Raw genomic sequence first — 27,999 nt, forward strand, 5'->3', positions numbered from 1 at the left:
CACCCTCCTTACCCTACCTATACTAGGGTCCTGGAACGCATTACTCCACTCCATACAGATGTCAGATGGAAGGAGAAAAATAATAGCCTTTCTAAGACTTTCAAAGAGATAACTGTGAAGTGAATTAAAACATTGAAAAACATTAAGTATTTTCACATGGTGTGTAATTCTAGACTCCATCTTATATAAACTCAAATCTAAATCTACATTTTTAAAAGACTTACAGTTTAACTTCTTAAAACAGACTAAATCAATACTCATGATTGGCCTATTCCTATGATTTTATAAATATCTAATCTACACTTTAATTTAAAGCTTGAAATTATACTTCAAAAATTTAAATTTATTACAGAAACAAAGTTTTTCCTTGGTATAAATGTAAACAATTCCCAGAGAACATCACAATATGAAATTAATAAGCATATATAGAACCCCAGGGCCTATTTCAGTGAAGTTTTTTAAAGAAAGAAAGAGAGAGAGAAAAAAAGGAAGAAAGGAAGAGAGAAAGAAAGAAAGAAAGAAAGAAAGAAAGAAAGAAAGAAAGAAAGAAAGCGAGCAAGAGAAACCAAACACACACCCAAAAAAAAACCTACCCGCCATGAGAGCTTGTACCTGCAATCCTAGTACTTGGAAATGGAACCAGAACAGCAGTTAAGTTCATGGCTAACTTGCCTGGGCTACATACTAAGTTCCAGACTATCCTGAATTACAGAGTGAAATTCTGACTCAAAAAACACCAAAGCATCCTCTACCCCTTCTTAGGTAAACAGAAAGGCAGCCTACACCAGCAGCTATAACCATGTTGCATACAGACAAGCAACACAGGCATCCAGACTGCTCTTCCCCTGAAGAGAGGCTTGCAGAAGGCTCACATTTCATGTGATACTCTAGTAATAAATACAGAGTAATAAATTACCATTACATAATTTTCATTTTCTGGTACAAATATCTGTGAAAATGAAAAAGCTGCATCAAAACATAAAGGTCACAACTGAATTCTAATGTTCCTATAAAAATCAATTTATAAAGAAGGTAAAGGAGGTACTGGAGAGATGGCGCAGAAGTTAAGAGCACTGGCTATTCTTCCAAAGGTCCTTAGTTCAATTCCCAGCAACCACATGGTGGCTCATAACCATCTATAATGAGATATGGTGCCCTCTGCTGCCTTGCAGGCACACATGCAGGCAGAATACTGTATAAATAAATAAATCTTAAAAAAAAAAAAAAAAGATAAAGGAAAATACTAACACTAACTTCCAAGTTACCAAAGTAAAAATAAACTGTCATATACTAGGGAAGGAGAAAAAAGGGGTATTCCCACCAACTAGTTTCTGAGATATAAGCCATTGTCTATCTACAGTCACAAATATAAATCAGGCATGAATGGCATACAATACACAAGGGAGAAAACACCTTCAACGTATGAGCATGTAACCACAGAAATCCTCAAACAAAATTTTTTTCCCACTATCAAAGAATAACATCAACATCCAGTTGCATATACTTTTCTTTAAATGATGCCAGGAATAAACATTTACATAAACAGCACCCTGCCCCCAACCCAAAAAAAAGAAAAAAAACACCCACTATGTCTGAGGACATTTAATGGGAAGACAATTTTTTTAAAGTTGTTTTGTTTAATTAATAAAATGGGAGTTGCACTATGACACTTAATAGTTTCTAAAAGGGGAAAAATTAAAATTTATTTTTACAGAAACTTTAGAAAAACATGTAGAAAATAAATTTAAGTTCATAGTCACAATAGCCTCCCACTGTATTAAATGTGAACATTTGTCAAACTAATTCCTTAAGAGATACAAACTAGCCACAAGATATTAAACTCTCAAATTACTGACTTATGTTGAAAACCATAACTCAAAAAAAACAGTGTTTCAAGGAGAGGAAACCTGTGACAGTGTCTGCATTTCTGTGACACCCAAAGTTTTGTCCAGCTACTGTTTTGATCCAAAGCCACTCTAACGGGCTCTGTGCTTTGCTCACGTTCTTCTTGTGCAAGTCAGGAAACAGAGACATTTCAGAACACTGTCCACTGCTAGCACTGGCTCTAGTAGCTAAACGAATCCAAACAACCTTCTTGCTCTCAAACTTAGACTGGTAAGATCCACTATCCACAAAAGAGTCAAAAAGACTTTTTTTTTTTTTTTTTTTAATAAACTCAATCATGCCATTCCCAATTTAAAAACCTTTCATTGAGGTCAGGTGTGGTAACTATCTCATTAGTTTCTGAGATATAAGCCATTGTCTATCTACAGTCACAAATATAAATCAGAATAATCCCAGCACTAGTGAAGCAAGGTAGATCTCTGTAAGTTCAAAGTCAGCCTGATTTACAAAATGAGCACCAGGCCAGCCAGGGTTACCTAGTGAGGCCTGTCTCAGGAAAACAAACAGGCTCTAGAAATGGTTCCCAGTGAAAGGGCACTGGATCCTGTTCCAGAGGACTCAGGCTGGGTTCCCAAGACCCACATAGCAGTTCACAACCCTCTGAAGCTCCAATTCTGATACCCTGTTCTGGACTCTACAGGCACTGCATACACATATGTACAGGCAAAACACTCATACACATAAAATCAATTAAACTTTAAAGAAAAACACTTTTCAATGGCTTTAATTCATGCAAGCCCCAAAAAACAGCATACACTACGAGGTACTCTGCAATTGTACCTTAGATGTATACTCATTGGCACTTACTATGTGCCCTCAAGTTACTTCTTCAGTCAGTCTTAACAAAACATAAAACACCACAGTTTTCTATTGCAGGAGCTGTCTGTGCCCGGAGGAGTATTTTCAGCACCCAGTATCTCCCCCCAATATCTCAGTACCATCCAGGTCCTAAACCTTTCTCTATGTGTTGCTTTTAAAAAACCACTATCATTTCTTCTTCCTCTATTTCCTCTTATTCCTTACTTTTGAAATACTAACTAACCCTCAAAATTAGGCTACACAGCTGGCTCCTTACCACTGTCACCTCAACATGTTTTGGCCTATTCAGAGAAGCTTGTCTAATTGACCTATGTAAAGTACACCCACTTCTATTCTATCTTCAGCCCAGCACTTAACAGGAACAAGGCAAACACTCAAAAAGACATTATTTTAGGCATGCATAGATGTATTTATCAGAAAACTGCTTACTAACAGGACTGTATACACAACAGCATACCTGTAAAGTATTTGACTGACCATTCTAAAGTACCATTAATTCTTTCCTTTGGAAATACTGATCACGTTCCTGTCAGGTATAGGAAATTTATATTTAGTCCTTGTACTTTAACAAAAATAGTCTCAAGCTAAAACACTCTTCAATATGGTACAAGCATGTGATCTGTCCCAAGTGTTGAACAGCCAACCCACAGCTGAAACTAGCTGTTCCAAAAGGGAGTCTTCACTTATTCTATATAGTACACCAAGGGCTCACCACTATGTTCAGTCTTTAGAGAGAATACAAAAAGACCAATAATCTCAGTTTTAAAAAATAAAAGTACAGGAAAAAAGTATGACTCTGGTTACTTCAAAAGCAAAACATTGTAATAAATGAACCATGATCATAGAATTGAAGTCAGTCAACAAGCTTCCAGTGACTTCCTGTGAACTGGTACAAGGGAGTCTGGTTAACTTTAACACTTTACACACCCTTAAGACCTGGAGTGGACTCCGCAGTCCAGTTGTGTCCACACAACTCCAAGGAACCTGCATTTGTTTTTGTCACAATGGTCTTTTCAATTACAGCTGAAGTAATTTTTTGGTCTGTGCCTCAATAGTCTGTGCCTTTCCTAAGACTATTAATACTGCACATCTATTTAAAATAAGCCTTTGCCCTATATCTGCAATATGCGTGTAGACTTTTTTCTAAAATCACCAATAATTGACTGGAGTATTTGCATAAGAGCTCTTAGGATAAGCATGTGAGAGCTAGTAGAGCAATGTGCAGGGCAGAGAGATGCCAAGGCATACCAGTTGTGAACCATGAGCTTCTGCACAGCCAGGAGAGCATTGTAGCGGACCTGCTGGTCTTCGTGGTGCATATGGTTCATCACCAGCTGCTTTCCACCAAGCTGCTCAATAACCCTGCAGAACAGAAAAGACTTGGTGAAGATGTCATTTCTTTCAAATTGATGCTGGTTACAAGTGAAAAAAATTCCAAATACCCAAACGCCCAAAGGATTTCTAAAACAAAAGTTGTAGCTAACTCAAGTAAGTTAGCATTAAATCTTTACACCACTCTCAGTGAATTACAGTGAAAGACTGTAGTGGCTGAGTGAGAATAGTCTCCACAGGTTCATGAATCTGTAGCTGATGAAACTATCTGGGAAAATTACAAGATGTGTCACTGGGGGCAGGAGTAAGGTTTCAAAAGACCCGTGCCATTCCCAGTGTTCTCTGCCTCCAGCTTGTGGATGTGAGGTCTCAGCTGGTGCCTGCCTTCCCTATGCCATCACCAACTCTAATTCTCTGAAACACTGCATCCAATTAAATGTTTTATAAGTTGCTTTGGTCATGGTGTTTTATCATCATGCAAAAGTAACAAACAGATCTAAACGATTTGAATATGTTTTCTTTAAATTCCTAGTGTTCAATCTGACTGATACTGATTCTGAATCTATCATCTATCCGGATACATCACAGAATTCTAGGTAGTTGAGTATAACTTACTACCAGTACTTCTGGCATGCAATCAATGCAGAATTCCAATTCATTTTCATAAGATCAATATCAGGTCCACTGGTGTTTGCATTATCTCATAAACAGAGGTTTACATGCAGATAGCAAAGGACAGAGTTAGATAAAGAGCACTTGTGTCAATTTCCTGGAAAACCTAATTTTAAGAATGTTCTTTTCTCATAATGTCAGGACACGTCAACTTCAGGATCTAGAAGACAGCTTACAACAATCACACTGTTTTCTCTTCTAACAACATATCCCCAACAACCTAAGGTCCACTTAGTAGAGACACAAACATTACATGAAAGTGGCCACTTGCTTTGGAACTCTGTTATCTACAATATCATTATAAATAGAGCTTTGCAGTCTCTTAACTCCAGCCCAAGAGTATAGCTTTCTCTGTCCATTCTTCATCTACAAGTACTGTCCAGTGGGTTATGCCTGCTACTTACTAGTGTCATGTGACATCTTAATGCAATAAGGCATTTGGTGCTTTAAGATAACCTCACAGGCTTCTTGAGTCAGTCAGAAATGGATAGGTCAAAGTACAACAAAACAAAAACTGAGTGTTTACAATATGTCAGCCACTGCACTTTGAAATGTTATTATGTCAGTTCAGCTCAGCTATTAGTCAGACATATTACATTAAGCAGGTAATTTACAGTAATTGCCAAATACAGAGAACAAGTATAAATCCATTACAGAGTCATTGGTGTTGATCCAAAGACACAAAGCCTATGTCCTTTAGTGTGTTAAGCCATGCTGCTTGGCCAATAATGGTAGAGGCTGTTCCTGCTCAATCCGCTCTCCTCCTTGTCATTAGAGCAATCTTTGCAAAATCCTGAATATCACTTTCCCCATTTAAAGCAGTTCAGTGACTCTGCTGTTTAACAAAGGTACCAAGAACCTTAACATTGCCTATAAGGCCCCTTATCACATACTTTGAGAAGCTGTTGTCTGGGCTTGCTCTGGGCTCTGAGCACATAACCAACAGTAAGTGCTGTTATTCTAGCCTGAAAGCAGCTCACCTGACACATGCATTTTCTCCAAGTGTCATAGTCTCCTGAGCTTAGAAACCTACACAGCACTTCAGCACCGTACTGGTGAGCCATCTTAAACAGCAAAAATCAGAAACAAGAAACAGACACAAGATGCACGCATGGCAGCAAACAAACAATGTAAACATCACTTGTTTCAAGTAGGAAAGGGAGCACAAGAAGGCAGAACTCAGCCTTGTTTTACCTCGGCTAGGAATGGGTCCATCAAGGACTCAATATTTTTCCATGGCTCATGGAAAAATATATATGCTCACGAATGACTACAGAAGTGCCATAATTACTTAAATGAACTTTAAAATGACGTAATTTTAGCAAGTAAGCGAATTAACTACTTTGGAATCCACGAACGATGAAAACGATCATATACTTGGGAAAGCTGTCACGTTACATGTACAACAAGCATACTGAACACGATATAGGGCACTGCGCTAAGTGCTGCTTTTATATTTCGTAAGCCTCACAGAAGATACACTTTCGAGGATTGTTCTGCCTCTCCTACAACTAGAAAAGGGATCATTACATTATAAAATAATTTAAGAGATTTAAACAAGTCTCTAACAGAAAGCTTCTTCTGAGGACAAAAGTAGAAAAAGCACTTCATGTAGGTTTTGGAAAAGGGCTCCATGAAGCAGTGCCAGAACCTAGGACAAAACCAGTCCTCAAGAGGATAACCATGACTTAACAGCTTTCACTACTACTGACTGATGATATATGATAAAAAGTAATGGAAGTATAGTTTGACATAATGTCAACAGCAAGCTTTACCAGTGTTTATTTTAAATCTAACAGTCAACATTCCTAAACTATGTTAAATAACCAAAATATAAGATAAAAGATGGTGAATGTTTGAAGAGAAATATGAAACTGGACCTTTATGATCAAATATGTGACCAACTCTCTCGCTCTCTCCTTCCTTTTGTTTCTTCTGAATTGGAAACCTCATGAATTCAAGCTCTTTGCTCGGAATCTTTGCATTGAACCAGCAAAAAATGCCCATTGCTTATTTTTTATGGGTCCCCAATACATAAGACAGCATATTTCTTTGATAATGACTCTTAAAATGAATCCCATTTTATGATATGACATGTCTTAGCAGTTGTGATTACCTTAATAAGTTAAGCCTAACATCCAGCTATCATCATCAAATGTGAGATAGCAAAGCAATTTTCTTTTCTAAGATTGCAGTGAAATAGATGTAACATGAAAGATTATTCCACATCTTGGAAAATTATTTGTGAGGAAAAGAATGAGGACAACAGAAAAAAGGTGCAGAAGCAGCATCTGAGATAAGAAAGTACTTCTATTGCTGAATGCAAACAGAAAGCTGGAGAACTTTCTGCTGACGTCCTACACCAGAGACATTTCATGTTTCTGCCTCTGTTGGAAACATGCTGGTTAACTGTGTGCCTAGGAAGGTACCAAAAACATTCAGATTCTACTTTGGCAAGTAAATACATCCCGTTTTGTTGTTGAATTATCTAAGTGCATTTAATTGTATAACCACACCTCAATATTTTCAAATGCAGAATTATTATAATTAAGCATCTGCTGCAACTTTCCCTTACAGACTCGGTATTTAATTCTATGCTTTATAACTAAAGCCAATAATGACCTCTAATTCATTTCCTTAGCTATGAGTAAAAGGGGGGGGGAAGTGTTCACAAAATGGCTATAGAATTAAAGTTTGAAAACAAAGGAAACTGTTAATGGGAAGTTTCTAATAATCTCCACTGACAATTACACAAAAGTATTAATGCAGGTGTATTTATATTTTTGTAGTACTCATTTATAATTGAGTTCATATTCTTCATTAGTTTCTCTACTGATCTACTTTGGTTTGGAAAAGAACATTACTTTAGATGATTTCAAGGGAGCAAAATGAAACATAGATTTGTCTTTGTGTTTTACCGTTTGCCCCGGGGATAATGCCGGACATATTCTCCAACATCATGAGCAGCAACAGCTAAGACTTGTGGATCATCTGATACCTCCAGAAGTTTTGTCAAGATTCTGAAATAAATTGAACCAAGAAATATCAACCTGTGTATTTTTCTAGAGAGTACAATATAACATAGGTGTGTTACAGACATCTCACTCAAAGCAAATGTTTCTAGAGATTTCACCATTATGTCTATGTTGGTACTTTTCAAGCCCTTGTATGTATATACATGTTACCCAGAGCTTTATAAGCAGGAACATTTACATACACTTCCAAAAACATAACCTGAGATTAGACAGGTCACAGGCCTAGGGGAAAATCTACTATTATTGTTCTGCTGAAGGTATATGGCAGTAATAAAATGACTCCTAGTAAGATACTACTATACTCATAAATCAGTGTCTCACGCAACCCACATCAGAGAAGCTTCTTTTAACAGTAGATAGAAATTAATACAGAGACCCATAACTGGACAGTGTGCAGAAAGAGAGACTTCAGACCACTAAGTTGGGTATCTTCATCAAATCCCTTTCCTCAAGGCTCAGAAATCTATAAGGAAGGGGAGGCAGAAAGACTGAAAAAACCAGAGGTGATGTATGATTCCAAGGAAAACCATATCTTCCAGATACGGTACTGGTATACATAAGAACTCACAGAGGCTCTAGCAACACACATTAAAATCTGCACAGATTCAAGCAAGACAGGGTATTAACAATGAGAGGTGGAAATAGACATAAGGTCTCAACCTTAGCCAAAAAGCTATTTACAACTGATATAGCCTGGTAAAGGGAAAAATCTACTCCCAACATGTTTTAGGTCATGGTCATTACCACAGATAGAAACTTAAGACAGACAGATCGACAGTCAGACAGACACACAGTTTTTAAAAGTCATCTAATTTCCTAAGATGATCAAATAGTATTGTCCCTTAAAATTGCTACTTAAAGGAGAGCTCAAACTATGTCTCAATGGAAGACTTGATCCTCCCTTAGGAAGAGCACATTAATAGGTTGTCCAATGACAGTCAGCCCTGAAAACAAATATGCAAGTAACAATATAAAAACTGAAGATATTGTATTTTAAAAATATCTATATGCTTATACATACTTGCATGCATAACAATTTGTTTAAAAAGAAGCCATGTATTTGAAGAAATGTAGGAATAAGCATATGGGAGGTTTTGGAGGGAAGGGTCAGGGAACATTATATCATAATCTCAAAAAAAATTTTTTAAGAGGTGGCTCAGTGATTAAGAGCACTTACTGCTAATAAGTGAGTATATATTCTATATGTCTTTTTGCTTCTGGAATACCTCACTCAGGATGATCTTTTTTAGTTCCCCACCATTTGCCTACAAATTCATGATTTCCTTGTTTTTAATTGCTGAGTAGAATTTCATTATATAAACGCACAACATTTTCTGTGTCTGCTCCTCTGTTAAGGGACATCTAGTTTCTTTCCAGATTCTGGCTATTACGAATAGAGCTGCGATAGCTGCTCAGTCTCCAAGTGGGTTCCCTAGTAAGGGGTACAGGGGCTGTCTCTGACATGAACTCAGTGGCAGGCTCTTTGATCACCTTCCCCTGAAGGGTTGCTGCCTTGCCAGGCCACAGAGGAAGATGATGCAGCCAGCCTTGATGAGGCCTAATAAGCTAGGGTCAGATAGAAGGGGAAGAGGACCTCCTCTATCAGAGGACTAGAGAAAGGGCATAGGGAGAGAAGAGGGAAGGTGGCGGTACTGGGAGGAGATAAGGGAGGGGGCTGCAGTGGTGAAACAAAGTGCATAAATTGTAATGAATAAATATATAAATAAAATTAATTTTTTCAAAAGAGTGCACTTCACTGCTTTTGCAGAGCACTGGGGTTTAGTTCCCAGCACCCACCCACATAGTAGCTTACAACTATCTAACATTACTTTTCCGGGATCTGACACCTAACCTCCACAGGCTCCTACATGCATAAGGCTACACAATCACGTAGGCACACAAATATGCAAATGAAATTAAATGTTAAATAGGAAATAATTAAAAGCATTTAGTTGTTTGTTCACATATAAACTATGTGTTCACAAAATATAAGCCTTCTAAAGAGGTTTACTAGAAAACAACTTAAATCACACTCTATTTATATAATTTTCATTAAAATGCTTACTTGTAATAAAACTCTTCAGTCCTGTAAAATTTTCTATGACTCTAAACTTGGTGTGATGCCCCATCCCTATAATCCTATCACTTGGAGGGAGAAATCAGGACTAGGAGCTCAAGAGTGCTAAGGCGGCCTGTGTCAAAAAAAACAAAAATAACCCCAAACATGTCTAAATCTACAAAAGCTGCTCTGTTTCCAAATCACATTTTTCTGATGTTGCCTAGTACTAAAACTTAAAGTCTACCCACAAACCTTCTGCCATCATCTCAACCTGACATCTGAAATATATAAATGACAGGAAGTACAAATGAAGATACTGTCAACCTGAGGATCATTTTGTTAAGCAGTAATTAAACACCTATCTTCTGGATTCCCAAATCACCAAGGAAAAAAAGCATGATAATTATACACATTCATTTTCATACTGATATAAATGTAGTCTTCACAACCCATTTATAATAAAATGAAACAAAAGTTAAGTAATGTATCTCAAGACATAACAAATATTGAAAATGAATCAATTATCTGCTGCCTGCCTATCAATATACTACACATAACAGCACCTTGACAATAACTCCTTCATTGTAAATACATGAATATCTAGAAGATAAAAACAAAATACATATTCAGCCTTCCAAATATTTATTTATATTCAAAATACTCCAAAATTTCCGTGTTCTTTTAAAACTTATTTTATTTATTTTCATTTTATGTATATGGATGTTTTATCTGCAAGTATATGTACCACATGAGTGCACTACCTGTGGAGGCCAGAAGGGGGCATCAAAACCCCTGTAACTAGAATTATAGATAGTTGTGAGTTGCTCCCAAGAGATCATCATCAATGATGGGTGGGACTCCACAGTGATGTAGTTGTTTTAGAGTTACTCACACTCCTGGAAGCAACTGCTAACCCATACTCGGTAAGCAAGCCAAATAAACCATCGGTTCACTAAGCTAGACTTTGGTGAAATCCTACTTTGGACTGTCACTAGAGCACTATTTGGGGTAAATGCTTGTTTGTGTCTCAACCAGGAAAGGTTAGCACAAGTCTACACCCAACACAGGGTGTGATAAAACTTTGAGGTGAATCTGGGAGAAACAACTGCATGACCCTTGCTTTGGACTGCAATCTGAGGGCGGACCATCCATGAGAGCAGTCTCAGCATGTGTGTAGTCTCTCCCTGTGTGGTATGTGCTATCTTGTTGTTATGGTAGCCTTGGGAAGCAAGCCATATAACTAATGCTGAGTTATCTAAGGTTGGAGTGTCTATTGCAGGAGCCTAACATGGCTGTCTTTTACATATATGTAGTAGTGTGTTTGCTTGATGATTATGGTCTGTTCATGAATACGGGGACATTCTAACAGCTGTCTGAGGTCTAGAACATCTGCTACATTCTTTGAAAATACCAAATATGAGACAAAACTGCCAGCAAGCAGTTACGCATGGCAATTGTACAGCTGCTGCTATGTATAATAAAACATGCAAGTGAGGCTGGCTTAGCTACCCAGCAGAAACTAATTTGTAGAAGGAAGGAATTACGATGGGGAAAAGACATATGGCTACCATCCTCCACTTCAGCCTCTGATTTTACGGATAAATTATATAAAAGAAAGGACGCCACAGAGGTACTAGCTTGCCATTTCCTATAGCTGAAGACTTCTGAGGGACCAAAAAGGAAAAGGTACACATCAGATCTGTGTTCAAGAACTCCCAGGCTAGGATCCAAAAATTGTGGAACACACTGAAAGAACTGAATAGAGAAGGGAAGAAAACAAACTAGAAGTAATAAAAGATAACCTTCAGGTCCAACCTTTAGTACAGAAGAAGAAAAAAAATTCATGATTCTGCTGCAGGTGAAGGCGCTAACAATGAGCACGTGTGGGAAAGCATGACAGTTAGGGAAGATTTCTGCCTCTGAACTGCTTGATTGGACCAAGTCTGTGAAGCAAGGATGGACAGACCTACTCAGACCTGGCTAGTGAGACTGGGACATGGCAATGAATGATAGCTTTCATCTGTGAACACAGAGAAAATAAGAATTATAACTACTCATCCTTCCCTGAGACAAAGGTTCACTGACGGTAATACACATCCACATTAATGCAAAATAGTAAATTAACTGGGTGAGGTGGCACATACCTGTAGTCCTAGCATTGTGAGGCTAAGGGAAGAAGCTCTCAAGTTCAAGGCTAGTCAGAACTATAAAACAAAACCCTGTATTAAAACTACAAAACACAAAAACAGAAACTGTGTGCTGAGGGTAAAGAGAATATATGAAGACATACATTCTTTGTGCTCAATGTTTTGTAATTTAAAGCTATTTTAAAGTTTTAGGTCAATTTTAAGTCTAGGTCTTATACAGTGACACTGCACGCACGGCATGTGTGAATGTGTGTGTGCATGTGCGTAAAAGGGGAAAAAGGAAAGGAAAAAAGGAAATTCTTGGGTATATTTTCATAACCTGAGTTTGACAATAAATTCTTTGTTATAATACCAAAAGTAGAAGGAACCAAAGAAAAGCTAAAAGTAAACTTGATTTTAAAACTTTTATGCTTCAAAGGGCTGTATCAAGACAATAAAAAGGCAGCATACAAAATTTGACAAATATTCCCAAACCAATACGAGAGGGATTTGCATCTATGGAGTACAGATGACCCCCCCCCCAAAAAAAAAAAAACCCTCACAAGGATAAACTCCTAATTTCAGCTTTTAATTACAGCCTTTGACAAGTTATCAGCTTGCACTATTGTGTTCTATGAAATGGGGCAGACATGGAACCACAGGATCCACAACCACACGGACAGTCAACTGTGTACTGTGTTAGTATGCTATGATGCCTGGTAAGTTAAGTGTTTAAATGAATTTCAGGATACAGTGAGGTTTCTAAATATGCAGCCCCATTATAAGTTAAGGAGCACCCACATAAAGAAGCCTTACAACGAAATACCAAAAAGGCAACCCAATTAAAAAACAAAAACAAAAAAATAGAAACCAAGATCTTAACAGATATTTTCTTTAAAAGATTGACTAAAAGATCAGTAAGCATGCGTGTGGGAGGAAATAGCAATGAAATATAACTACATACCCTAAGATAACTGAAATCAAAAGGCCCATATCCAAATAATTAAAAGTCTTGGACTGGCTCAGTAGTACAGTGCTTGCCTAGTATGGATGAAACCCTGGTTCAATCCCCAATTTTGGTTAAAAGGTACAGATATCAGAACCCTCATACAATGATGGCAGGAACATAAAACTGTACAGCTACTTTGAAAACAAGTTTGGCAATTCTACAAAGAGTTAAACAGTCACCACTACAAGGCTGGAATTCTGGACTGCAGAAAAAGGAGAAAGTAGGTTAAATGCTTTTATCCCTCTCTGCCTGTGTATGGGTGTTTTTTCTACATGAAGGCTTAGTGTCTGCAAAAGCCAGAAGAGAACAGTCAGTCCTCCAAAACTGGAGTTACAGATGGTGTGAGCCACTTTGTGGGTGCTGGGAATCAAATCAGGGTCCTCTGGAAAAGCAGCAAATGCTCTTAACCACTGAGCCACCTCTTTATGATCCCAGCCCCCTCCTACTTCTTGACTGTAGATGCAGTGTGACTAGCTGTCTCAAGCAAAAGATATGAAAAAGATATGCTTCCATATCAACTTGCACAATAAGTGCTACTGGCAGAATCACCGCGCATAGTCAAAGGCAGAAAGAACTCAACTGTCCATAAGCTTGTGAATTAAAACAGCAAGTAGTCTTGTATATGTACTGGAATACAACTCATCTGTGTGAAGAAATATAGTATTCACTGCAGTGTGGATGAATCCCAAATACATGGCTAAATGTCAAAAGGACAAAAAAGACATGATGGGGGAAAGGGGCTTATACAAAGCAGTTCAGTAAGATAGAGATGAAAGTAAAAAGAGTAAGAGTGAGCAATCAAAATACACTAAATATGTACAAAATGTCAGAAATAGAAGATTTTAAAGACAGATTATTATACTTATAGGTAAGATTTCTGTATAGACAAAATCATAAACATGTAAAGCAGATTAGGATACTTAAGGTCAAACAAATGAGCTGTATAGAGAGGTAACAGCTAAGGGGCATTGAAATTTCAAAGTGATGAAAATGTTTCAATATTAAGAGTACTTGTAATTGTACTACTGTAAATATATTAAAAATCACTCATTGTATTTTTAAACAGACTAATTATATGGTATACAAATATCTCACAACAAATGGAAAGTGCACACATTTAGTTATCATGACAAAAACAGAGCTTCAGAACACAAAGGGAATTGCTATTTTTTTGTTTTTAATTGTGTGTAAAGGCATGCACTGAGACCAGAGACAGTCATCCAGTGACCTTCTATTCATTCATTCATTCATTTATGGTTAGGCCAGCTGGTGGTAAGCTCTCGGGAATCTCCCTGTCTGTCCACCCTGCCACCCCCTATCACACCACACTGGAGGTTACAGGTGCATGAGATCACACCCAGCTTTTTACATATGTGCTAGGGATCCTAATGATTGTGTAACAAGCATCACTCTTAACACTGAGAAACATCCCCAACCTAGTAAGTACTAAGTTCAATTAGATATCATGCAAAGAAGGGAAAGTAAATTTTGACTATTTCACAACCATAATTCAACTCCACATATATTGACAATCTAAATATAAGCTTAAACAACAAAGCTTCTATGAAAAATAGCATAAAAAGATATCTTTATACTATAAAAAGCAATTAATAGGTTGTTTCAATGTAGAAACTGTTACACACTTGAGAGCTGCTAATTGCTATAGCAGACTTGGAAATACTATTTAGTGAAGATCTTCCAAAAAAGAAAGAAAGGGCGGGCAGGCAGAGAGCAATAACACATACCTATAATATTCCCGAATGTGGGAGGCTGAGTCAGGAGAATTATTCTGAGTTCCAGGTCAGACCTGAGCTACAAAGTGAGTGGCATCTCAAAAAAGGGGGAATGAGAAGAAATGAAAGAGAAAAACTTAAACACACACACACACACACACACACACACACACACAAAGATGGAATATAGCCTATTCAGTAAAGTACTTACCACATATGCAATAGGCCCTAGGTTTAATCTCAGTATCACATAAAAAGATAAATTAAAAGCTTGTGTTTATTGAGGACATAGTTATAGAGCAAAATAGCATGAAACCACATAGGGTAAAATAGTCTCAATGAATACATGACAAAAATCAGGTTCAGAATACTAAATTCCCATTTAAAAAAAGAAGAAAAAAAAAGCTCAAATTGAGCAGGTACTCCTCCAAGAGAAGATGACATCTAACTGATCAAAAGCATAAATGGCATTTAGCACATTATTTAGCAGGAAAACATAAGCTAAAACCACAGAACGCCAAATACTTAGAGAATAACAAAGCTAAATGTTGATGAGATCTGAGTAAGTACAGAGCACAACATGGGATCCAAACTTACTTCAAGAGTTCGTAGTTCTTCTCATTTAATCTCACAGCATTCTCCCTCCAAAATTTCTCAGACTTGTGCACGGGACTCCATTCCAACCTTCCAGATTTAAGCTCTGAACTGTATTCATCAAATGAGCTATAAAATTATTTTAAAATTCTAGTTAAATTATGTAACCGTTAGTGTTGACAGACAATTCAGCATAACTAGGATACAGAGGGTAAGTTGACCAGAATGTCCTGTTTGGATAGTTACTTAATGTAGGAGTATAAGTAAACTAGCATTTTCATATTAATATCCTAAGTCTAATACTAAAAGCAAATGTCAGCTATACTCATTTCCCAACTAGTGCTCTGTAAAAAAAAGTGATGGGAAGCTCTCCAAATAATAGCCAAATGTTCTAAGCTACAGGTAACAATGTAAAGTGTTTCAGCAGAAAACAGTGTATCATAAGGAAATTTCCATACATTTAGGATTTTCATACGTTGCAATCAATTCAAATTGTCTTTAAAAGTTATATGACCCACCATGCACCGCCACTCAGAAGACTGAGCAGGATCCCTTCTGTCCAGGTGTTCAAGGTCAAACAAATCTCAACAAATTTAGTATATAGTAATTTTTAAGAGAATGTTAACATCAGGCATGGTGGAACAAACCTTTAATCCCCGCAGATGTAAGCAGATCTCTGTGAGTTTGAGGCCAGTCTGGTCTATATAGTGAGTTCCAGGACAGGAAGGGCTACATAATGAGACCCTATCTCAAGTAATTATGATGGCAATGATGAAGATAATAACACACCTAAGATCCTGGACACTCTCACCAAGTTTTTCCAAAAGAAATTTGATGTCTTCACTGATATCTTCATCATCATACTTCTGCTGCTCCAAATTCTCCAACTGTTTCAGGACTTTGCACTGAATCATAGCCAGAGCATATTCTTGGCGAGTTTCTCTTTCAGTTGATTTTTCTAAGAAATTCTGAGTTAGACAAAGGAACATGGAGAAAGTACATGATGTTTGCAGACAACCATACTTCTTCACACCTTCTTTCAAGTTTCCCATTTAACCAGTACTTTTAAAAGGTGACTCTACTTATAATCATTCTTTCCTGCGTTCTAATGAGAAGCCTACTTTTGAATATGAAATGGTTCTAGTTTAAATCTGAAATGTCCTCCAAAGGTCATTATTATAAAAGTTTAGCTGCCAGCCTATATTATTTTTGTGACATGGTGGAACTTTCAAGAGATGCAATCTCCTTGAAGAAGTCAGATCAGTCACTGTCCCCACTATACCAGAGTTCCCATATCATCTTCCAGATCTACCTTGGAGTCCTCTTGACCTCCCTATACATGCCTTTTCCTCAACCATCTAGATCTAACCAAGTCCAACAACCTGTGTGCCAGGCAAGTCTGATATCTCCAGCCAGTGCCACAGCCAACCAGCAGGCCACCTCCAGGATACACCCTACCTGTATCCACCTATAGATCTCTTCTGCATTGCCTCCAACCACCCCAACTCAGTAGCCAGACATCCCATATCCTCACATTGTCCTCATTTGCCTGCACAGCAAAGAAGCTCTAGGCTCCAGCCAAGATCCTCCCTGCCTATGCCCCAAGTCTCAGGACTCTTCTATACCACAGCCAACATTTCTACTCAGCAATATCTACCGTTCCATACTCCAAGCTTGTAACAGGAAGCACATCCTATACACAGGCCCAGTACCCTCTGTTACCCAACTTCATTCCATTCCATCCAATTCATTTTACCCTTTCTTCTGCCCCAACCTGCTCTGTCGATAAGAAACTCAGAACAAAGGAGGTCCACATGCCTACAGTTGATTCTAAAAAACCAGAAATATGAAAGAGCAAGCAAATATCTTCTCTCCAAAACTTATCAGTCCTGTAGAAATGTTTGTCAATAATAATTACCTAGATGACTCCAGGACACAGAATTAAAAGAACAATCATAAAGCTCCTCAAAGAATTCAAAGAGATTAAAGAAGTCACAAGTAGTTCAATAAATTTAAGAGAAAAAAAAAAAAAAACCTTGAGTATAAACACCTGAGTGGTACCCAAGAAAACACAAACATAAGTCTAATAGAAATGATAAAGTCTAATAAAAGACTTGAGAATTGACTTCAATCAAAAGATAGAAACACTGAAGATGACTGAAGCTTAAATGAAGATGGAACTCAAAAACCCAACAGTTCGACTAGATAATTCAAAAGCCTTATAAAAGCCTGTTTGAATGAATCAAACAGAAGATAGACTATCAGGACTAAAAGACAAAGAAGGATATTTAGAGCAAATAAACAAAAATATGAAGAATACCTTAAAAAAAAAAAAAACAGAAAAGGACAGATAGAAAATGTGGGACCCCAGGAAAACAAAGCAAACCTCTAAATTATAGACACAGATGAGGGAAAAGAATCCCAAGACAGTTGCATGAATCTTCAATGAGATCATACAAGCAAACTTTCCCAAACTAAGAAAAAACATACCCATACTGATACAAGAAGCACAGCGAACACCAAATAGATAAGAGCACAAAAGAAAATCCCAGTGCATATCACAATTAAAACATTAAATATACTTAACAAAGAATGTGTACTGAAAGCTACAAGAGAAAAAAAACACGAGTCATATATAAAGGAATATCCATCAGAATTAACAGTTGATTTTTCCATTGAAACTTTGAAATCCAGAGATCCTGGAATAAGGCATTCCAAATCCCAAAACACTATGATGACTAACCTTGACTAATATACCCAGCAAAACTATCTGACATGATTGAAGGAGAAAGAAAAACTTCCCACAACATAAACAGCCTTTAAAAAATTATAACAAAACATACCTAAAGAAAATACGGGAAGCATTATGTCAGGCTATAAAGAGGAAAAACCACAGCACAGATACTGTGGAAAGAAATACAAAGTCATAGGTATCATTAAAACTCGAAATATGACGGAGAACACAAATATTACCACCAAAAAAAAAAAAATCAACAATAAATGGCCACAATTAATATATTTCACTAATAACCTGAAATATCAATGGCCTCAAGTCTTCAATGATAAGTCAAAGACTATCAGAAAAGATCAAAAACAAAATCCATATATCTGTCATATGCAGAAAACATGACTTAGTTTTAAGGATAGGTAGCACCTTAGAGTAAAAGGATAAACAAAATTATCCCAATCACATGGGAGAGGAAGCAAGTGGGTGTCAATATCCTAATATCTGACAAAATAGACTTCAAACTAAACTAGTCAGAAGAGACAGAGGAAACTTCATGCTAATTGAGGGAACAGTTAGCGAAGACGATTATTACTATTCTAAACATATATGCACCACACTCTGGAATGGCCAGTTTCATTAAAAGTCTACCACTGAATTTAAAGACATAGATTAACACCAACATATTGATAGGAAGTTTACAACACCACACTTTCTCTAATAGACAAGTGATCTGAAGAAAAAAAAAGTGAGAAATATTAGAATAAACTGACATCATACTTACCAGGTACCTATAGAATACTCCACCCAAAACCAAAGACTATATACATTATGCTCAGCACACAAAAGGTTTTCTAAAATAGACCACGTACTGAGACACGAAACAAATCTTTATGAATTCAGAGATTGAAATAATAGTTCCTTGTATATCAAAACAGAATACAATAAAAATTAAAACTCTCAGCAAACAATTTCTAGAAAACACACAAACTCAGCTAGGTGGTGGTAGCACATGCGTTTAATCCCAGCACCTAGAAGGGATATCTGTGAGGTCAGCCAAGGCTTGTACACAATGAAACTGTGCCTCAAAAAAACAAAAGGGAAAGAAAGAAACAGAGACAGAGAAAGAAAGCAAGAAAGAAAGAGAGAGAGACAGAGAGGGAGGGAGGGAGGAAGGAAAATACATAAACTCATGGATAGTAACAGATCAACAACTATTATAGAATGATAATGAATGGGCCAAAGTGGTGGAGGAATCAAATAAATTTTTTTAAAACTTCCTAGAACTAAATGAAAATGAAAACAAAAGAAAATCTTTCAGATATATCAAAAAACAATCCTATAAGGGAAATTTATAGCTCTGTGCCTATATTAAAAAAAAATTTAAAGCACAAATAAATAGCTTAATAATACAGCTCAAAAAGCTGAGGAAGAAAAAAAAAAAAAACACATCAAATCCAAACCCAGGCAATGGCAAGAAATAATAAAATCAAAAGAAAAAAATGAAATATAAAGAAGAAAAATAATCAGTAAATCTATGAGCTGGTTCTTTGAGAAGAAAAACAAGACAGAACCTTTGCCTAACGAACCAAAAGAAAAAGGGTCCCCAAATAAGCTGAATCAGAAACGAACGGCGAAACATTATAGCATATACAAAAGCTATTCAGAATATTATAAGGGAATGTTTTAAAAAACCTATACTCCATTTAGGAAAACCTAAAAGAAATAGACAAAATTTAAATATAAAAAAGTTAACAACTGAAATAGAACCATGATATTATGAGGAGACTGAAATAGGAATAAAACCTTTCCAGCTTAAAAAAAAAAAAAAAAAAAAACTGCAGGGTTAGATGAATTCACAGCAAACTTCTATCAGACATTCAAAGATGATCTACAACAAATCCTTCTTAAAGTAGTAAAAAAAAAAAAAAAAAGAAAAAAGAAAAAAAGAAAGAAAGAAAGAAAGAAACAGAGGGTGCATGCTCAAACTCCTACTAAGTCAGTATCATTCCAATAACCCAACCAGGTAAAGACATAACAAAAAACTGAAAACTATAAGCCAATGTCCCTAATGAACAAACTCAAAATACTGCAAAAATGACCATTCTACCAAAAGATATTTACAGGTTCAATTAAATTCAAATAAAAAATAATAACATCTCATTCTTCATAGAACTAGGGGGAAAAAACAAAAACAACAACAAAAAAGAAACCTATCTTAAAATTCATATGGGGGATGCAAGATGGTGGCGACCAGCACACATGGTACATGAGAGGAAAAGGATCTTAAACTCCAAAATTGGTGAGTGGAGGGGCAGCTGAAGCAAGAACATCGACATTGAGGCTTCCTGGGTAAGAGAGGACAACATGGTAGCTGAAACCATTTAGATCCAGGTCACCCGCGGGCTTCTCTGGGGACTGAGAGTGGCGAACATCCACTCCCTGCACTTCCCCTTGGCAGGCCTCCCTTCTCCTGGGCGGAGGCAGCCCACAGTGCCCAAGGAACATAGCACCTGGGCCTCCCAATTCCTCAGCTGAGGCTGCCATCCCGGTCCCAGAGCAGCTAAACAGCCCCACAGGGCCAACCAGCCAGGGACTGGACTGGCCAACAAGTCCCTCAGTAGCAGGCAGCCAGCTGGACAGGCCACCCAGGTCTGCCCACCCAGGTCTGAGGACCGCTATACAGGATCCCCAGGGTTTCCCAGCAGGCCTTCTACTGCTAAGGCTAGACTGCCAGTGGACCGCTATACCTGCAGCCCCACTGACCTGATGGAACTCCTACACCTGCATTTGCCCTGGCAGGCCCAAATCTGAGAGTAGAGAACAGGGGAACCCCCTGTGCATTCCGATTAGACCTGCTAGAGAGTCACCTTCAAGTGAGTGTGTGCCAAGCCCCAGATCCAGGCTCCCTCTATGCTAGCAGGGAGACCCACCCACCCACAGCCCCACTGTGGGCAACACAGGGATTCCTGGGACAGCGTTCTCAACACTGAAGCCCCTGTTCTGTGGGTCTAAAAGTGGGGTCCAGGCAAACAACTCCTGAAGCCCAGACAGGGCTAAATACCAGAAGGGCAGTATGACAGGCCTGTAGGCTACTGAGGTATTCAGAGAATCTACGCATGTACACTGCACCCGCAGACACCACCAGCTCCCGCACCCCCTCCTGAGCCTGCACCAACCCTGACCCACATTCCAGACATCTACACTCTCTAGCACCCTATCCTTCAAGGGGCACTTTCACACACACACTTGCTCGCCCACACTGGTGTATCTGTGCCTGCACATCTTCCTCCCTTAGTACAGCTGAAACAGCAACGCACTCTCTCAAACCAGTAGACCTCTCTCATCCTGAAGAATACTCCAGACACTAGAGAAAGACGGACCTACTCTGAAAACTACAGATTCCAGGAACAAACAGTGAAGGTTATGGATAAGCAGATGGTCAGAGATCAGCGTAAGAACATGCAACAAAATCAGGACATCATGGCTTCACCAGCAACCCCCAAAATCAAGGGATACTCCAATTCATCAGGAAAACAGGAAAATTATTTTAAAGCTCTGCTCATCCAGTTATTAGAAGCAAATAAAGAGAAAACGAACAAGGCTCTCAAAGAAATACAGGCAAATATAGCCAAACAGAGACACAAGTGGAGGCACAATGAGTGGCATATAGAGAAGAAACAAACAACAACAAAAAAAATAGAGGCCATCATACAAAGACAGGAATCCACATTCAAACAGACGAAGGAAATGGTGCAAGCATGAAAACAGAATTAGAATCAATAAAGAAAACACAAAGAGAGAAAACCTTGGAGCTGGAGAACTTGGAGAAAAGATCAGGAACCACAAAAGTAAGGATCACCAACAGAAGACAAGAGATGGAAGAGAGAATCTCAGGTGCTAAAGATACACTTGCAGAAATTGATACTTTCTCAAAGAAAAAGGAAAAAAAAAGCAGACACAACCAAGAGGAATGGGCTGGAAATATTCACGCGGAGGGCTGAAATCAATAAATTAGAAGAAATAACTAAAAGAATGAAACCAAGAGCTGATTCTTTCAGAAAAATCAACAAGATAGACAAACCCTTAGCAAAACTAACTAAAGGACAGAGAGAAACCATCCAAATCAACAAAAATCAAAAACGAAAAGGGGGACATAACAACAGATACTGAGGAAATCCAAACAATCATTAGGTTTTACTACAAAAGTTTATATGCCACAAAATTTGAAAATCTAAATAAAATGGACAATTTTCTTGATATTGTCCATTTACCAAAATTAAATCAAGACGAGGTAAATAGATTGAATCAGCTATATCCCCCAAGGAAATAGAAGCAGTCATCAAAAGTCTCCCTTCCAAAAAAGGCCCAGGGCCAGATTGTTTCAGCTCAGAATTTTACCAGACCTTCAAAGAAGAGCTAACTCCAATTCTTTTCAAACTATTCCACAAAATAGAAACAGAAGGAACATTACCAAATTCATTCTATAAAGCCACAGACACCTTGATACCTAAACCACACAAAGACCCAACAAAAAAGAGAACTTCAGACCTATCTACCTTAGGAATATTGATGCAAAAATACTCAATAAAATGCTCACAAACCAAATCCGAAAACACATAAAAGATATCATCCACATGACCAAGTAGGCTTCCTCCCAGGCATGCAGAGGTGGTTCAATATACAGAAATCTATCAATATAATTCATCATATTAACAAACTGAAAGAGAAAAACCACATGATCATCTCTTTAGATGCCATAAAACCATTTCACAAAATCCAACACCCATTCATGTTTAATGTCTTGGAGAGATCAGGGATACAAGGCACATACCTAAACATAGTAAAGGCAATATACACCAAGCCTTTAGTCAACATCAAACTAAATGGAGAGGAACTTAAAGCAATCCCACTGAAATCAGGAACAAGGTGGGGCTGTCCACTCTCTCTGTATCTCTTCAACACAGTACTTGAAGTCCTAGCTAAAGCAATATGACAACTAAAGGAGATCAAGGGGATACAAATCGGAAAGGAAGAAGTCAAAGTATCACTATTCACAGGTGATACGATAGTCTACATGAGCAACCTCAAAACTTCAACCAGAGAACTCCTCCAGCTGATAAACACCTTCAGCAAAGTGGCTGGATACAAAATTGACTCAAAAAATCAGTAGCCCTCCTGTACACCAAAAACAAAAGGGCCGAGAAAGAAAATTAGGGAAACAACACCCTTCACAACAGCCACTAATAACATAAGGTACCTTGGTGTGACTCTAACCAAGCAAGTGAAAGACCTGTTTGAAAAAACTTCAAGTCTCTAAAGAAAGAAATTGAAGAAGATATCAGATAATGGGAAGATCTCCCATGCTCATGGATCAGTAGGATTAACACACTGAAAATGGCCATCCTGCCAAAAGCAATCTACAGATTCAATGCAATTCCCATCAAAATACCAACACAATTCTTCACAGACCTTGAAAGAACAATTCTCAACTTCATATGGAAAAACAAAAAACCCAGAATTGCCAAAACGATCCTGCACAACAACAGATCATCTGGAGGTATCTCCATCCCTAATCTCAAGCTGTACTACAGAGGAATAGTATTAAAAACTGCATGGTATTGGCACAAAAACAGAATGGTGGGTCAATGGGACCAAATAGAACACCCAGAAATAAACTCATACACATACAGATACTTGATTCTTGAAAAAGAAGCCAAAACGATTCAATGGAAAAAAAGATAGCATCTTCAACAAATGGTGCTGGTCTAACTGGATGTCTACATGCAGAAAAATGAAAATAGATCCATATTTATCACCCTGCACAAAACTAAAGTCCAAGCAGATCAAAGACCTCAACATAAAACCAGATACACTTAGAAGAAAAACCTCTTAGAAGAAACAGTGGGGAAGTACCTACTACTAGAATTCATCGGCACAGGAGACAACTTCCTGAACAGAACACCAACAGCACAGGCTGTAAGATCAACAATCAATAAATGGGACCTCATGAAACTGAAAAGCTTCTGTAAAGCAAAGGACGCTGTCATCAAAACAAAACGACAGCCTACAGACTGGGAAAGAATCTTCACCAACCCTTTATCTAACAGATGGCTAATATCCAGTATATATAAAGAACAAGAATTTAAACAGCAACAAATCAAGTAATCCAATTAAAAAATGGGGTATAGAGCTAAACAGTGAATTCTCTATAGAAGAATATAGAATGGCAGAGAAACACTTAAAGACATGCCCAATGTCCTTAGTCATCAGGAAGATGCATATCAAAATGACCCTGAGTTTTCATCTTATACCCATCAGAAAGGCTAAGATCAAAAACTTAAGTGACAATACATGCTGGAGAGGATGTGGAGAAAGGGGAACCCTCCTCCATCGCTGGTGGGAATGTAAACTTGTACAACCACTTTGGAAATCAATCTGGTACTTTCTCAGACAATTAGGAATAGTGCTACCTCAAGATCCAGCTATACCACTTCTAGGCATATATCCAAAAGATGCTCAAGTACATAACAAGGACATTTACTCAACCATGTCCATAGCAGCATTATTTGTAATAGCCAGAACCTGGAAACAACCCAGATGTCCCTCAACAGAGGAATGGATACAGAAATTTTGATACATTTACACAATGGAATACTACTCAGCAATTAAAAACAAGGAAATCATGAAATCTGCAGGCAAATGGTAGGATCTAGAAAAGATCATTCTGAGTGAGGTATCCCAGAAGCATAAAGACACATGGTATATTCTCACTTATAAGTGGATACATATAATATAGGATAAACATATAATATAGGATATTATATAATATAATATAGGATATAATAATATAGGATATATTATATAATATAATATAGGATATAATAATATAGGATATATAATATAGGATAAACATACTAAAATCTGTATACATAAAGCTAAACAAGAAGGAGGACCCTGGGTAAGATGTTCAATCCTCACTCAGAAAAACAAATGGGATAGACATTGGAAGGAGAAAACAGGAAACAGGACAGGAGTCTACTGCAGAGGGCCTCTGAAAGACTCTAACCAACAGTGTATCAAAGCAGATGCTGAGACTCATAACCAAACTTTGGGCAGAGTGCAGGAAACCTTAGGAAAGAAGGGAGAGACAGTAAGACCTGGAGAGGACAGGAGCTCCACAAGAAGCAAAATATCTGGGTACAGGGGTCTTTTCTGAGACTGATACTCCAATCAAGGACAATTCATGGATATAACCTAGAACCCCTGCTCAGATGTAACCCCTGGCAGCTCAGTGTCCAAGTGGGCCCCCCAGTAAGGAGAACAGGGACTGTCTCGGACATGAACTCAGTGGCTGGCTCTTTGACCACCACTCTGAAGGGGGGAGCAGCCTTACCAGGCCACAGAGAAAGACAATGCAGCCAGTCCTGATGAGACCTGATAAGCTAGGGTCAGATGGAAGGGAAGGAACATCTCTCCTATCAGTGGACTTGGAGAGAGGCATGGGAGGAGATGAGGGAGGGAGGATTGGAATGGGAGGGAATGAGGAAGAGGGCTATAGCTGGGATACAAAGTGAATAAACTGTAATTAATATTAAAAAGTAAAAACTTAACTTAAAAAATTCATATGGAACCACAATAGCCAAACAAATCCTGAACAAAAAGAACATGCTGAAGGGACCATGATTTCAGGCCTTAGTATAAAAACAGTAGTAAAAACAACATGGTAATGGCACCAAAACAGACATGTAGAACAATGGAACAAAATCAAAGGTACAAACATGAATTCATGTCACTTCACTTTGACAATGATGCCAAAAACATAAGCTGGGGAAAAGAAAAACCATCTTCAATAAATGGTGTTGGAAATAAAACTACTAGAAAAGGGGGGAAAAAACCCCACAGGCAATGCCCTATATAAATAATATATGTGTACAAAAGTACTTCCTGAATACAATTACATTTGCCCAAGAATTAAGCCCAATTCCTTACAAGCAGGACTGCATAAAACTGAAATGGTTCCATACAGCTAATTTAACAACCAACCAAAGAATGAGAATCTTTGCGAGATATATATCTGACAGAGGATTAATATCCAAAATAAACAAAGAACTCAAAAAGCAAAGATTAACAAATAGCTCATTTGAAAAACAGGCCTGGGATCTCAACAGAGAATTCTCAAAAGAGTAAAAAATAGCTAAGAAACACCTCAAAAAAAAATGTTCATAATCCCTACCAATTACAGAAATGCAAATCAAAACAATTTTTCGATTTCACAGTCAGAATGACAAAGATCAAATGAACAACTGACAACAAATGCTGGAGGTCACATGGAGAAAAGGGAACCTTATTCACTGCTGGTGGGATCTGCAAAATGGTACAGCACTGTGGAAATAAGTGTAGAAATTTTTCAAAAAACTAAAAATATATCTACCATATGACACAGCTATATTACTCCTTGGCATAAAACCAAAGGACTCAAGATCCTACTCCACAGATACTTATGTTGGCCCTGTTCACTGCTGCTCTACTCACAATAGGTAGGTAATATAAACGACCTAAATGTCTGTCAATTGACTAATGGTTAACAAAAGTACTGTACACATATAAGCTATGCAGTGCTATTCACCTATGAAGAAAAATGAAAACATGAACTTTACAAGTACATAAATAGAACCAGAAAACATAACATTGAATGAGTTAACGCAGACCCAGAAAAACAAACCTATGTTCTCTTTCACTGGATATTCCTAGTTCCAATAATCAGATGTGAGTACACAGTCTGGGGTAACTACAGAAACCACTAAAGTAAAATAGGACCATTGCCATGATGCAGGGTTTATGGAACTAGAGACGGGAATAGTGGAGAACATGTGATCTGATCAGGGCAATAGGAAAAGGGGGACTCTTTAAGAAGGAAGTGGAGAAAGCGCCAGATTGATTTCCAGAGTGGTTGTACCAGTTTACATTCCCACCAGCAGTGGAGGAGGGTTCCCCTTTCTCCACATCCTCCCCAGCATGTGTTGCTCTTGAGTTTTTCATCTTGGCCATTCTGATGGGTGTAAGGTGAACTCTCAGGGTCATTTTGATTTGCATTTCCCTAAAGGCTAATGATGTTGAGCATTTCTTTAAGTGTTTCTCTGCCATTCGATATTCTTCTATAGAAAGTTCTCTGTTTAGCTCTGTTCCCCATTTTTTAATTGGATTACTTGGTTTGCTACTTTTCAGCTTCTTTAGTTCTTTATATACACTGGATATTAGCCCTCTGTCAGATAAAGGGTTAGTGAAGATTCTTTCCCAATCTGTAGGCAGTTGTTTTGTTTTGATGACAGTGTCCTTTGCTTTACAGAAGCTTTTCAGTTTCATGAGGTCCCATTTATTGATTGTTGATCTTACAGCCTGTGCTATTGGTGTTCTGTTCAGGACCCTCTGAAAGGTTCTGCCCTGTAGACTATCAATGCAGATGCTGAGACTTATGGGCAACCTTTGGGCAGAGTGCAGGGAATCTTAGGAAAGAAGTGGGAAACAGTAAGATCTGGAGAAGACATGAACTCCACAAGGAGAACAACAAAACTAAAAAATCTGAGCACAGGGGTCTTTCCTGAGACTGATACTCCAACCAAGGACCATGCATGGAGATAACCTAAGACCCCTGCACAGATGTAGCCCATGGCAGTTCAGTGTCCAAGTGGGTTCCATTGTAATAGGAACAGGGACTGTCTCTGACATGAACTGATTGGCCTGCTATTTGATCACCTTTCCCTGAGGGGAAAGCAGCATTACCAGGACACAGAAGAAGACAATGCAGCCACTCCTGATGAGACCTAATTGACTAGGATCAGAAGGAAGAAAAAGACCTCCCCTATCAGTGGACTTGGGGAGGGGCATGCATGCAGAGGGTGGAGGGAGGGAGGGATTGGGACAGGAGGTGGGAGGGAACCACAGGGGGGATACAAAGTGAATAAAGTGTAATTAATAAAGAATTAAAAA

The 27,999-nt window shown here is 38.0% G+C and overlaps 1 protein-coding gene across 3 annotated transcripts in view; it reads right to left on the reverse strand.

The window, feature by feature from the left end:
- Positions 1-27,999, reverse strand: part of Atp6v1h (ATPase H+ transporting V1 subunit H) — a 93,931-nt gene that overhangs the window by 17,824 nt on the left and 48,108 nt on the right. For all 3 annotated transcript variants that reach the window (XM_055603334.1, XM_055603332.1, XM_055603333.1), the window contains 4 exons: positions 16,074-16,252; positions 15,288-15,413; positions 7,647-7,748; positions 3,973-4,086 (listed from right to left, as the gene is read on the reverse strand). In XM_055603334.1, the coding sequence (XP_055459309.1) occupies positions 3,973-4,086; positions 7,647-7,748; positions 15,288-15,413; positions 16,074-16,252 (521 nt within the window). The remainder of the gene's footprint in view (positions 1-3,972; positions 4,087-7,646; positions 7,749-15,287; positions 15,414-16,073; positions 16,253-27,999) is intronic.

The sequence above is a fragment of the Psammomys obesus genome, unplaced genomic scaffold (genome assembly GCF_907164565.1).
Source record: "Psammomys obesus unplaced genomic scaffold, mPsaObe1.curated_primary_1811, whole genome shotgun sequence".
NCBI lineage: Eukaryota > Metazoa > Chordata > Mammalia > Rodentia > Muridae > Psammomys > Psammomys obesus.